At 40.6% G+C, this 14,276-nt stretch overlaps 1 protein-coding gene across 2 annotated transcripts; it reads right to left on the bottom strand.

Moving 5' to 3' along the window:
- Nucleotides 1–1,720: 1,720 nt before the first annotated feature.
- On the bottom strand, nucleotides 1,721–11,458 carry calr3b (calreticulin 3b). Of its 2 annotated transcripts, XR_001320519.2 has the most exons (10): nucleotides 11,208–11,458; nucleotides 10,526–10,627; nucleotides 9,996–10,199; nucleotides 7,043–7,137; nucleotides 6,727–6,936; nucleotides 5,907–6,020; nucleotides 3,887–4,030; nucleotides 3,125–3,217; nucleotides 2,384–2,858; nucleotides 1,721–2,259 (listed from the first exon to the last, which is right to left on the bottom strand). XR_001320519.2 is itself a non-coding variant. In XM_014141139.2 (9 exons), exons 1-9 carry the CDS (start codon nucleotides 11,293–11,295, stop codon nucleotides 2,667–2,669), a joined length of 1,242 nt encoding a protein of 413 aa, XP_013996614.1. In that variant the 5' UTR covers nucleotides 11,296–11,458; the 3' UTR covers nucleotides 1,721–2,666. The 2 variants fall into 2 exon arrangements, 1 of the variants encoding a protein (XP_013996614.1); XM_014141139.2 differs by having other exon boundaries at nucleotides 1,721–2,858.
- Nucleotides 11,459–14,276: the final 2,818 nt, after the last annotated feature.

The raw sequence follows: 14,276 nt of genomic DNA, 5'->3' as shown, positions 1-14,276 counted from the left end.
AGACATTAGGTGGCTTGGTGAGAGGTATCAGTAACTTCACAAGGCTTAAAACTGGCACTTATCACCCCCCATATCATCCATGGCCTGAAGGAGGGTGGTTCGCTCATGGGGGTGGCGATCATACATCTTCCACCTGTATTGTAATCAAGTATTTTATTGTACGTATGTATTGTAGTGGTCCTGTACGTGGCTCAGTTCATACATATTATGAACATTTGAACATCTTGGCCATGTTCTGTTATAATCTCCACCCGGCACAGCCAGAAGAGGACTGGCCACCCCTCATAGCCTGGTTCCTCTCTAGGTTTCTTCCTAAGTTTTGGCCTTTCTAGGGAGTTTTTCCTAGCCACCGTGCTTCTACACCTGCATTGCTTTCTGTTTGGGGTTTTAGGCTGGGTTTCTGTATAGCACTTTGATATATCAGCTGATGTAAGAAGGGCTATATAAATACATTTGATACTGTAAGAGCATGGCACTAGCAGCACCAGAGTTGTGGGTTCGATTAATACAAAAATGTGTGGACTATTTTCACTTTCAATAAAAGCTTCTGCTACGTAAATATATTAGGCTATTACAGTTCTGTATTAGCCAATGCAGTTTTAGCAACTTCATTTTTGGATACATGTTTACTGTATAGGGGATGCATTTTTGTTTTTGACTTTTATTATTTGTGTACTGGTATTGTATTACTGCACTGTATTACTGCACAAACGCAAGAATGTCGCTGCACCTGCTGTAACATCGGCATATCTGTGTACGCGACCAATAAACATTGGATTTGTTACATAGTCAATATTAGATTTAAAAAAATGTATTGTGAAGTAAAATCATAGTTATCATAGTAGATTCGAGTATATACACCATACTTTTTGTTTCTACTTTACATACATTTGCATTATGTAGTTCTCAAAATCTGTAGGAGACAAACCAGATATGTAAATCTATAAGTTTACCAAATGTTTAAGTGCTCAATTAGGAGCAGTCAGATTAATAGTAAAATCTATATTAACAAAAGAGAATCCTATCAAAAGTAATGTGAGCGTTGCATTGTGAAAGGCAATTACTTTATACGAACATGTATTGCAATGTGAAAAATTGACTACGTGGGTTGTACTTAGTCAATTGAAAATGTTCTGAGAGTTTTGAAACAACTGCCCGTTTGATCAGTTTAGCGTTTTGTGAAAATGTACATGTAAAAATTGCACCAAAGCGATAAAACTCTCCAGTGTTATTCATTGTGTTGTCACCCACATGGCAAAATGGTTTAATTATTTTTGTATTTTTAATTAATCTAATCGGTTGATCATGAGTCAGACCCTTCTCAGATTATTTTTCCTACTGTATCTAATATCAAACAATATTTTCAGTATAATATTTAGGGGTCAATGATAAGACCTCAGTTAAATTAATTTTAAACTTTGGTATGAATAACATTGTTATAAGACAAGTGTGCATTCCTAGGTGACATTGCTGTACAACATGGGGTTGACATGACAGCAATTATATGTTTGGTGTCCAACAGACCCTTGGCATTGTTAGGATGGAATGCCATTCAACTATCATGAACAATCACCATACTTAAGGGGGCGGAAGGAATGTTTGCAAATAAATATTTCAAATTCAAAGCAGAAACTAAAACTGTATTTGACAGTCACAGCATTGAACAGGAGGGACAATTTATAAATTACTAATCTTTCACAATACTCATCAAAACACAGAGAACCCAACAACTGTTTTAATGGCCAAGCAAGTAATCTCATTGAAGACATATGGAAACAAACAGTAAAGACAAACAAACAGTGAGGAAAATTCAGTGCGAAACAAATTGATGTAATGAGAACACAGAATAACAATGAGCTGATCTGAATGACAAAGTGCCAGGTCTATGAGAAGGCATGTTGAAAAATCTGTTCCACTTTAAACATTCAGTGGTACAAGAATCAATTTATTTCCAAACGATGACAACCAGTGACTTTGTGGATCACTTCAGAGCGGAGAACATCTTGGTGTGTTACGTTGATTCGGGAATAAAATGGCAGAGCAGATGACAAGGGGAATATAGCAATGTTATACGGTACAAAAGTAAATGGACTGCTGTTGGACATAGACACTGAACATATTACACAATTAAGCATGACATACTGGATTGGGAGGACCTATGAATGTCATATCTGGATAAGGGAAACAAAAATCACCTAAACATACAAGCTGATGTGTGAATCACTAAGTCCAATATCACCAAATCTGTATCCCAAATGGCACCCTATCACCTAATTAATATATATGCACTACTTTTAACCAGGGGCCCTGGTCAAAAGTGCACTATCAGAGATAGGGTGCCATTTGGGATACACACTTCAGTAAAGCTTGTAACTCTCAATGGACCCATTGGCTTCTCAGGGGATGGATGCATAGCAGCCATGATAACTCCCTGGTTAGTAGAGCCAGAGTGGGACACACCCTAAATCAACCCCTAGCTCCTACCCCATAGGTACTTGTGTAGATCTCAGGGGATTGGATAATTGGCAGATCCATCTTGCCCCCTGTTGGAATTGTAGCCAAATTGTGGACATCCTTCCCGAATCTCTCAGATCTACACCAGACACTAGGATGTAGTGGCTTGGGGTTGAATTGGGATTCAGACAGACACTCATGTCCAGGCTAGCCTATAGCTCATCTTTCCCTGGAGCCTCCTCTTCCTCAGTTCCTTCCTCTGGCGTCTCCTCCTCCTCCCCTTCATCCTCCCCTTCCTCTTCCTCACCTTCCTCTTCTGCCTCAGTTGCTTGTTCTTTGTTTTTCTCATCCTCCTCTTTACGTTTCTTGTCATCTTCCTCCTGTTTCATTTTCTTCTCTGGCTCCTGTGACAGGTATAAAGAGGGGTGGTAACAGTAGATGGACAGGTATTGACAGTGAACTGGAAGCCTTATTGTGGTAGGTGGCATGTTCACCATTTCTGCTCAAGCCCAGCACTAGGACACCAGATTCAACAAACCAAGGAGTTGATGAATTGAAACAGGTGTTAATATTGGGATTGTACAATACAGCTGTGAGTGACAAATAGGTAAAACACTCATAGGAGAATAGAGAGGACCAGCCAGTTAAACACAGTATAGTTATAACATACCTTAGTAACACCCCATGTCTCAGCTCCAAACTTCTCTGCTTCCTTCACATCATCTGAGACCAGGAAGTTGTCAAAGATTGTGCCAGATTTCACCTGAAAAGAAACTCATGATGTTGGTGTCTTATCTACATTTTTTTTTTTTTAATCAAAGTTTTTTTTTTTTTAAAGGCTATTTATTTTTCACGTGACCAGGAAAAGGCCCTACAATTAGCATTACTGTAGATAGTCATAAGGCAGAGAACTACTCGGGGTCTTCTAAAGCTAACCAGCTTCAGTTAGCTTACTACAAACCAGCTTCAGTTAGCTTACTACAAACTAGCTTCAGTTAGCTTACTACAAACTAGCTTCAGTGGAGTTAGCCAGCCAACATTGATAAACAACCAGAAAATAACCACTAATCTTCAGGTTCATTAATAAAAACTAAACTTCAATGTGACTTTTTGATTGTTGAGTCCGCTAGATCATTCCCATTTCAGGCTCATCTTTTTATATATTTAGCCACGTTAGCTGGCCAGCTCATTGACCCTGCCTTGTAGTAAGTGAACTGAAGTCAGCTAGCTTGGAAGACCCTTAGTAGTACACCCCTCAGAGTTTCTTGGCAAGGTCACATGGTTAGATAAAACTTTAGGGTAAAAATATGAGGTTCACAGGTGTCCACCATTAAAATGCATACATTTTATTAAATAAATCATATTAGAAATATGTAGCATCTATGTATAATGTACTATGTTATATTTAAAATTCTGTGGTGTCCAGTCTCACCTGCCACAGATCCAGGCCCAGGACACTGATGTCATCAAACTTGTAGATGGTAGAGTCAGCGGCGTACTCTGGGTTATCGATCTCAGGATGGATCCAGGCTCCTTTGTAGTTAGGGTTGTCAATCTGCTTGGGCTTCCACTCTCCCTGCAGACACAACACATGGTTGTTGCTTTAGTCTTAGCCATTGTTTTTAAAAGCCTTAGGTGCATTCTCCCTGCACCTTAGCCTAGGGCTAAGGAAGATTTTAGCCTTGGGCTAAGCGAATGTTCACTTTTGCCCCATTTAGAAGTGGGCTAGTTGGCCCTGCTCCGGAGCACGGTTAGCGCCGACTCTTCGGAGTTAGCCCCAGAAACACGGTGCCAAAATAGCCAGTGTGAAACAGGGTCAAGAACAAAGCCTAGCATGCTCACTGTCCAATCACAAAAGCTGCACTGAAACTTAATTTACATATGCATGTTAATTTGATAGGTAAAATTATACCATTTCATCCTTCAATCTGAGCAAAATACTGTAATATGTGCAAAAACTGGTTGCTATGCCTAACAAAAATGGTTGCCATGCAGGTTGGCTAATGTCTTCGTAGTTAGCCAACTAAAGCTACTGCCGGAAGGGCAGCAAACACTTTTTATAGCTTTTATGTCGACATTTAATTGGATATAGCCACGATAACAATATTGTTGCATGATTTCGCCTGGATCAGAAATGTTGCTCTCGTTCATGCCCAGCATTCACTGCAAATATTTTCTTAACTCTTCTTGAACTGCATTGTTGGTTAATGGCTTGTAAGTAAGCATTCCACAGTAAAGTCTACACTTTTTGTATTCAAGCACTTGTGACAAATAAAGTTTGATTTGATTAATCTCTGTACAGGGGCGAAATCGCATAGCAAAAGTGAAACCGTTTCTGAGGTTAGACAGCAAAAACCATCACTGTTGGAAATCAAATGCTGGTCCAGAAGCAAGAGGAAATGGCATTACTAAGTGTCTTGTAACATTTGTCTCTGACATGCGACCAAAGGTAGTCTAGTGGTTAAGAACCTTGGGCCAGTAACTGAAAAGGTTGCTGGTTCGAATCGAATCCCCGAGCCAACTAGGTGAAAAATATGTTGATGTGCCCTTGAGCAAGGCACTTATCCAGAGCACCTGTAAGTAGCTCTTAGGGTTAAGTGTGTCTACCAAATGACTAAAATGCAAAATAAAATGTTGGTCGCTTGTCCGTTATCCCAGGGCTTTGGAATACATGTGAATACTTATCCCAGTGTAAAAAAAATGCTCATGTGAACACAGACTAAGTTAGCCCTGGGGCTAAGAACAATGCATCTAGCCTGGGGCTAAGAACAATGCATCTAGCCTGGGGCTAAGAACAATGCATCTAGCCTGGGGCTAAGAACAATGCATCTAGCCTGGGGCTAAGAACAATGCATCTAGCCTGGGGCTAAGAACAATGCATCTAGCCTGGGGCTAAGAACAATGCAGTGTGATAATGTCTAAAGAGTCTTCCTCAACTTGTGCCAGTTGCACAAAGGTTAAGTCCTAGCCAGATTTAAGCCTTTTTTCTTTATGGTTAGAGTGGCCAGTTCTGCAACAAACGGTCCAAATTGTGTGGCATTATTTCAGGACAACTTCCTCCATTCCACTTCACAAAAACTGAATGACAACAAAAGCTGTTGCAAAAATGTTGCTAGAACTTCCCTTTCAAGAATAACATGTTTCTACAACGTTGCGGTCTTGAATACCACTCTGGCTAAGCACATCTCATTGACAAATTAGCTGAACACACACTCCTCTTGGTTCAGTTTGATAACACATCCCCCCCAGGCTAATACAGTGTTTCTCAACTAATGTCCTTGAGTACCATCCATTGCACATTTTTTGTCCTAGAACCACACTAACAAACCTGATTCAAACTACTTATAGCAAGCCTTGATTAGTTGAACTAGGTACACTTCAGCTGGGCTTGTAGACTGGAGTTGAGGAACACTGGTATAGCGTGATCACTGCCCCAGCCCAGTTTAACACACCTTGTACTCTGGGTTGGTGATCACAGGTGGCTCCCACTCTCCATCCATGTCCTCATCCCAGTCATCAGGCTTCTTGGCATCAGGGTCAGGGATGTTCTCAGCCACATCCCAGTCCTGGAAGAACACAATACAGTCATTTACCACTACAGTATAGCTTACTGAAACAGTCCTGGACACATAGCAGGAAGCGATTTCTATATTGTGAGCTATGGCACATTGAGGTCTGCCTCACTATATCATGGTAAAACCAATAAATACTATATGACTTGGACGAAAATAGGTGTAGGTACTCTGTTTGGTCACTGGTACAGTTTATATTTAGGAGCAGGAGCTCCACAATACTTTTGAGTTAATAGTCTATCAGAGGAACAGGAACTCAAACAGTGAAACATTCAAGGTGGTGTTGCTAATAGCCCCTCCCGAGTGGCGCAGCGGACTAAGGCACTGCATCTCAGTGCTAGAGGCGTCACTACAGACCCTAGTTAGATTCCAGGCTGTATCACAACCGGCCGTGATCGGAGTCCCCATAGGGCGGTGCACAATTGGCCCAGCGTCATCCGGGTTTGGCCAGGGGGTAGGCCATCATTGTAAAATAAGAATTTGTTCTTAACTGATTTGCCTAGTTAAATAAAAGAAACTCCGCTCAGCTCCTGCCCAAGTCAAGCACTGACTATAGTAATAATGAGGCATCTGTCCTCTACTTTCTTTTACTGGGTGTATTTTACAGTAAAGTGTTTCCATATGATCTAAATGCAGTTTAAATAAAAGTTTGATTTGAATAGGCTTGGTGCCTCGGTCTTTAAAGACAGCGGTTGTACACCTCTGGCTTGGCGTCTTCAGCATCGTCCATCTTGGGGCGGTCGTCCCAGTCGTCGGGCTTCTTGGCCTCGGGGTCCTTGATGGTCTTAGCCGGCAGGAAGTCCCAGTCCTCCTCCAGAGTGCCTGACTCAACCTTCTCGTTATCGATCTTCACCTCGTAGGTCTGGTTTGGGTTCAGGATCAGCGTGTACAGGTGGGTCAGCTCGTCATCCTGAAGAGGGGGGAGAGAGATTGCTTAGGTTAAAGTAGGTGTGTGTGAGAGAGTGAGTGAGACAGACGGTAATCGGAGGACAAAACTCAAAACGTGAGCACCTGACCTTGCACTTGACTTCCTTCTTGATGAGGTGATTCTTGCCCTTGTAGTTGAAGATAACGTGGACCTTCTTGGTGCTGTAGCCACAGATGTCAGGGCCTGTACAGGTCGCAGGACAGAGTATGATCAAATTAGCACTAGAGACTAGAGGTTGACTGGCCGATTAAGGTATTTTTGGACGCCGATTACATTGCATTCCACAAGGAAACTGCGTGGCAGGCTGACCACCTGTTACGTGAGTGCAGCAAGGAGCCAAGGTAAGTTGCTAGCATTAACCTTATCTTATTAAAAAACAAACTACACATGGTTGATGAGATTACTAGGTCAACTAGCGTGTCCTGCGTTGCATATAATCAATGCAGTGCCTGTTCATTTATCATAGAATCACCGCCTACTTTGCCAAACGGGTGATTTAACAAAAGCGCATTTGTAGAAAAAAAAAGCACAATCGTTGCATGAATGTACCCAACCATAAACATCAACGCCTTAAAATCAACACAGAAGTATATTTTTTAAAACTTGCATATTTAGTTGAATTTAATTAATGTTAGCAGGCAATATTAATTAGGGAAATTGTGTCACTTCTCTTGCCTTCATTGCACGCAGAGTCAGGGTATATGCAACTTTTGGGCCGCCTGGCTCATTGCGAACTAATCTGCCAAAATTGTACATAATTATGACATAATATTGAAGGTTGTGCAATGTAACAGCAATATTTAGACTTAGGGATGCCACCCGTTCGATACAATACGGAACGGTTCCGTATTTCACTGAAAGAATAAACGTTTTGTTTTCGAAATGATAGTTTCCGGATTTGAACATATTAATGACCAAAGAATCGTATTTCTGTGTTTATTATAATTAAGTCTATGATTAAATATTTGATAGACCAGTCTGACTGAGCGGTGGTAGGCAGCAGCAGGCTAGTAAGCATTCATTCAAACTTTACTGCATTTGCAAGCAGCTCTTAGCAATGCTTGAAGCACAGCGCTGTTTATGAGTTCAAGAGTCATGATTACAGTTTATGACTTCCCGAGAATAGGCTGGCAATACTAAAGTGCCTATTAGAACATCCAATAGTGAAAGGTATATGAAATACAAATGGTATAGAGAGAAATAGTCGGTGTCATAATTCCTATAATAACTACAACCTAAAACTTCTTAACTGGGAATATTGAACCACCAGCAATACAAATGTTGTATTCTTCTGTGAGAATTCTTCTAAGACTTTCTAGTGTAATTTATTGTATTACTGAGTTACTGTTTTGCTATTTAAGTGGTCATTCGGTAACAGTATATGTTCTGAGCAAGGAACTTAACGTTTAACATGGCTCATATTGCACTTTAACTTTCTTCTCCAACACTGTTTTTGCATTATTTAAACAAAATTGAACAGGTTTCATTATTTATTTGAGACTAAATTGATTTTATTTATGTATTATATTAACTTAACTTCTTATGGCTTGAGGGCGCTATTTTCACGTCCGGATGAAAAGTGTGCCCAAAGTATACTGCCTGCTACTCAGGCCCAGAAGCTAGGATATGCATATAATTGGTAGATTTGGATAGAAAACACTAAGGTTTCTAAAACTGTTTGAATGATGTCTGAGTATAACAGAACTTATTTGGCAGGCGAAACCCCGAGGACAAACCATCCACTCTTTTCAATGGGTTTTCATTGAGAATCCATAATTCTAAGGCAGTTGCTTGCAGTTCCTATCGCTTCCACTGGATGTCAACAGTCTTTAGAAATTGGTTGATGTTTTTCCTTTGTGTAATGAAGTAGCCCTGTTCAGAACGAGACTCGAGGGAAGTGCACTGTTTGATAGAGGCGCGTGACCTGAAAAGCACGCTCCACTTTGTTTTCCTCTGGTATTGAACTCAGTTTATTCCGTCTTAAATTTGATCGATTATTTACGTTAAAAGACCTAAAGTTGGATTAGGAAAGTAGTTTGAAATGTTTGGACAAAGATTACAGGTAACTTGAGATATTTTGTAGTCATGTTGCGCAAGTTGGAACCGGTGTTTTTCTGGATCAAACACGCCAAATGGACATTTTGGATATATAACGACGGAATTAATCGAACAAAAGGACCATTTGTGATGTTTATGGGACATATTGGAGTGCCAACAGAAGAAGCTCATCAAAGGTAAGGCATGAATTATATCGTTATTTCTGAGTTGTGTCACGCCTGGCGGGATGAAATATGATTGTCTGTGTTGTTTGATGTGGTGCTGTCCTCACATAATAGCATTGCTTGCTTTCGCCGTAAAGCCTTTTTGAAATCTGACACTGTGGCTAGATTAACAAGAAGTTCAGCTTTAATTTGGTGTATTGCACTTGTGAATGTATGAAAGTTAAATATTGTTTTTTGAATTTGGCGCTCTGCCACTTCACCGGATGTTGTCAAATCGATCCCGTTAATGGGATTTGAGCCATAAGAAGTTAAGTGTTCATTCAGTATTGTTTGTCATTATTACAAATATATATAAAAATAATAATCATCATAATATGGCCGATTAATCAGTATCGGCTTTTTTTGTCCTCCAATAAATCGGTATCGACGTTAAAATCATAATCGGTTAACCTCTAGTGGAGACCTTCCATCCAATCACCACAAAACTTTTCAATATGAATGAGTTATCGTCACACACACACCAGTCCTGATGTTCCTGCCCACGTCATTAGACTAGGAAATAAACCTACTCATAGGCTACAATAAGGACCCAGAGTTTTCCCCAGTCATGTCACAATGTGTTCAATTTAGGAAAAACTCAGGTGTGTATTCACTAACCAAACAGAAGCAAATGGAACAAAGACGGGAAGGGACCTACCTGAATTTGTATAATATAAAAACTCTTGTTTATGTTGCAAAATGTTTGGCTACAATTTTCTATGATGTGCACTAATGAATGCACCCCAGTGCACTACCCATTAGACCAGACAGAGTACCTACCGAACATGATGTAGTACTGGGAGTCTCCGTGCATGTCAGCCTGGTCAAGGGTAGAGGGGAACACCTTGACATAACCGCCGCCACAGTCAATTTTCTGCTCATGTTTCACAGTGAACTGGATCACCAGAGTCTTTCCCTCGTTGCTGAAGGGTTCGAAGCGGGCCGATGCGGCATAGAAACGGGCGTCCTGGCTGGTCTGTAGACCTGGGGACACAGCCAGAGTGATGCATGGTGAACACTGATGAATACTCGCTGTATAACAGTCATGACTGACAACACCATAGTCACAAATCACAATACACCCATTATCAGTATCTCAGTTAACAAAACTTGTTCAAGACCCCAGCCATACAGCAGGCTTGTGGTAAATTCCATCAATTTAGGAAGTAAACCGAAAAACTATAACCAGTGTAGGAATTTCAGTTCACTTCCTGAATTGACCCCAACCCTGGTAGGCAGCACTGACCCAGGAGACAATAAAGAAACTGACCCAGTAAGGTCAGCGACCCAGGAAGCAATAAGGAACTGACCTTTGTCCTTCTCAGCATCTCCATAGAAGTTACCAGCTGTCAGTTTCCACTCTCCGTAGTCTGCCTTGTGCTTAGAGTCCAGCCAGCGAGTCTTCCAGGCATCTGCAGAAAGATACACCAACCATTTGAACAGTCAGAATCGTCAAAAAATGAAGACCAATCACTGATATCACCTTACAGTGTAAAATATGGCACAAGGCCTTCTCCATCTCAAACACAGTAATTTTACAGTCTGGACACCATCTGATAGGTGCAAAAACATTCATTTCAGTTTTAATTAAAAAAAAAAAAAGTGTCACTAGCCACTTCTCTGATGACATACGCAAAAACAAAATGGCTTGATGATTAGCTATGGTGAGTCAAATGTTACAAATGGTACTCATGAATTTGGCTGACCAGTGTAGCCTAACTAACGTGACTGTAGTTAACGTTAGCTAACTAAGTCTGCTAATGTTACATTGTCAAAGCTAACTTTCTTTCAATATGTAGCAATATAGCTAGCATTAACATGAAAGTAATGAATTTGAAACAAAATCTGCAGTATACAGTTAAATTGAAGAGAAGGCAGTGTGGCAACACATTTTCAGGTCCATCTTTGAAACTCGTGCATGGCCTGAGTAAGTAGGCTAGCTAGCTAACGTTTCTAGACGAGGGTGAAACGTCAGAAATAAAACGAACTTACCTCCATCAAGGAATTGTTCTTGGAAGTAAACGGTAGAATGAACAGAAAATATGGACAGAATTATCGCGAATGATCCCAAGACCTGCATTTTGACCGCCTAAAGCTTAAACGTTGTCCCTCAAAAGAGATTCTTCCAGGAAATGTCTTGTGATTTCATTGAATGACAAGGAAAGGAAAGCAATTTCGGAGTTGCTCGAGTGAACAGATGTCTGCCTCTCATTGGTTCAAACGCTATCAGCCTTAACCAATCAGATGAGACCACGAAACACACGCTCGGTCATTCCTCTTCCGGTGAACTAAATTCCGCTGAACCAGTGGTAAATTGTTTTGAATTGATAGTACAGAGTTTATGTCAAAATTGACTTTTCATAGCAGGTTAGGATAACTTATGTAGCAGGTTAGGATAATTAACGTAGCAGTTTAGGAAAAGGGTTAAGGTTAGCTCAAATACAACATTGCCAAACTTTTAAAATCAGATTCATGGTCAGGTTGAGCCTTATTCTACAATGTAGAAAATACTAAAACATAAAGAAAATACTTGAATGAGTAGGTGTGTCCAAACTTTTGACTGGTACTGTATGTATGTATGTATGTATGTATGTACATTACCAGTCAAAAGTTTGGACACACCTACTCATTCCAGGTGTTTTCTTTATTTTTACTATTAATTTACATTGTAGTATAACAGTGAAGACATCAACACTATGAAATAACACATATGGAATCATGTAGTAACCAAAAAAGTGTTAATAAACAAATCCAAATATATTTTATATTTGAGATTCTTCAAAGTGCCAATTTTTGTCTTGACAGCTTTGCACGCGCTTGGCATTCTCTCAACCAGCCTCATGAGGTAGTCACCTGGAATGCATTTCAATTAACAGGTGTGCCTTGCTAAAAGTTTATTTGTGGAATTTCTTTCCTTAATGCGTTTGAGCCAATCAGTTGTGTTGTGACAAGGTAGGGGTGGTATACAGAAGAAAGCCCTATTTGGTAAAAAGCAAAGTCCATATTATGTCAAGAACAGCTAAAATGAGTAAACAGAAATGAAGGTCCATCATTACTTTAGGACATGAAGGACAGTCAATCCGAAAAATGTCTAGAACTTTGAAAGTTCTTTCAAGTGCAGTCGCAAAAACCATCAAGCACTGTGATGAAACTGGCTCTCATGAGGACCGCCACAAGAAAGGAAGACCCATGGTTACCGCTGCTGCAGAGGACAAGTTCATTAGAGTTACCAGCCTCAGAAATCGGCAATTAACTGCACCTCAGATTACAGCCCAAATAAATGCTTCACAGAGTTAAAGTAACATACACATTTCAACACTGTTCAGAGGAAACTGCACGAATCAGGCCCTCATGGTCGAATTGCTGCAAAGAAACCACTATTAAAGGACACCAATAATAATAAGAGACTTGCTTGGGCCAAGAAACACGAGCAATGTACATGAGACTGGTGGAAATCTGTCCTTTGGTCTGATGAGTCCAAATTTGAGATTTTTGGTTCCAACCGCCGTGTCTTTGTGAGACACAGAGTAGGTGGACAGATGCTCTCCGCATGTGTGGTTCCCACCGTGAAGCATGGAGGAGGAGGTGTGATGGTGTGGGGGTGCTTTGCTGGTGACACTGTGATTTATTTAGAATTCAAGGCACACTTAACAGGCATGGCTACCACAGCATTCTGCAGCAAAATGCCATCTCATCTGGTTTGCGCTTAGTGGGACTATCATTTGTTTTTCAACAGGACAATGACCCAAAACACACCTCCAGGCTGTGTAAGGGATATTTGACCAAGAAGGAGAGTGACGGAGTGCTGCATCAGATTACCTGGCCTCTACAATCAACCGACTTCAAACCAATTTGATGGTTTGGGATGAGTTGGACCGCAGAGTGAAGGAAAAGAAGCCAACAAGTGCTCAGCATATGTGGGAACTCCTCATGAAGCTAGTTGATAGAATGCCAAGAGTCTTCCTTTCTTGTGGTGGACCTCATGAGAGCCAGTTTCATCATTGTGCTTGATGGTTTTTGCGACTGCACTTGAAGAAACTTTCAAAGTTCTTGAAATTTTTTGGATTGACTGACCTTCATGTCTTAAGGTAATGATGGATTGTCGTTTCTCTTTGATTATTTGAGCTGTTCTTGACATAATATGGACTTGGTCTTTTACCAAAGAGGGCTATCTTCTGTATACCACCCCTACCATGTCACAACACAACTGATTGGCTCAAACACGTTAAACAACAGGGCGGTTCACAATGACCCGAGGACAGCGGGAGGGTCGATAACAAGAGCGGGGTCATTTTGACCCAAGGACAACGGGAGGGTTAATAAATAAATAAATTCCACAAATTCACTTTTAACAAGGCACACCTGTTAGTTGAAATGCATTCCAGGTGACTACCTCATGAGGCTGGTTGAGAGAATAACAAGCGTGTGCAAAGCCGTCATCAAGGCGAAAGGTGGCTACTTTGAAGAATCTCAAATGTAAAATATATTTTGATTTGTTTAACACTTTTTTTAGTTACTACATGATTCCATATGTGTTATTTCATAGTGTTGACACCTTCACTATTATTCTACAATGTAGAAAATAGTAAAAATAAAGAAGAATTCTTGAATGAGTAGGTGTGTCCAAACTTTTAACTGGTACTGTATACTGAACAAAAATATAAAGGCAACATGTAAAGTGTTGGTCCTCACCAGAGCTGTAGCCAGGGAATTGAATGTTCATTTCTCTACCATAAGCCGCCTCCAACGTTGTTTTAGAGAATTTGGCAGTATGTCCAACTGGCCTCACAACCGCAGACCACATATAACCATGCCATCCCAGGACCTCCACATCCAGCTTCTTCACTTGCGGGATCGTCTGAGACCAGCCACCCGGACAGCTGATGAAACTGAGGAGTATTTCTGTCTGTAATAAAGCTCTTTTGTAGGGAAAAACTCATTCTGATTGGCTGGGTCTGGCTTCCCAGTGGCTACCCACGTGTAAGCCCCTGCCCAGTCATGTGAAATCCATAGATTAAGTCCTAATTTATCTATTTAAATTGACTGATATCCTTACATGAA

The sequence above is a fragment of the Salmo salar genome, chromosome ssa14 (assembly GCF_905237065.1).
Source record: "Salmo salar chromosome ssa14, Ssal_v3.1, whole genome shotgun sequence".
Lineage (NCBI taxonomy): Eukaryota > Metazoa > Chordata > Actinopteri > Salmoniformes > Salmonidae > Salmo > Salmo salar.
Note: the sequence above shows the minus strand (reverse complement) of the source record. Positions and strands in the feature narration are given on the sequence as shown.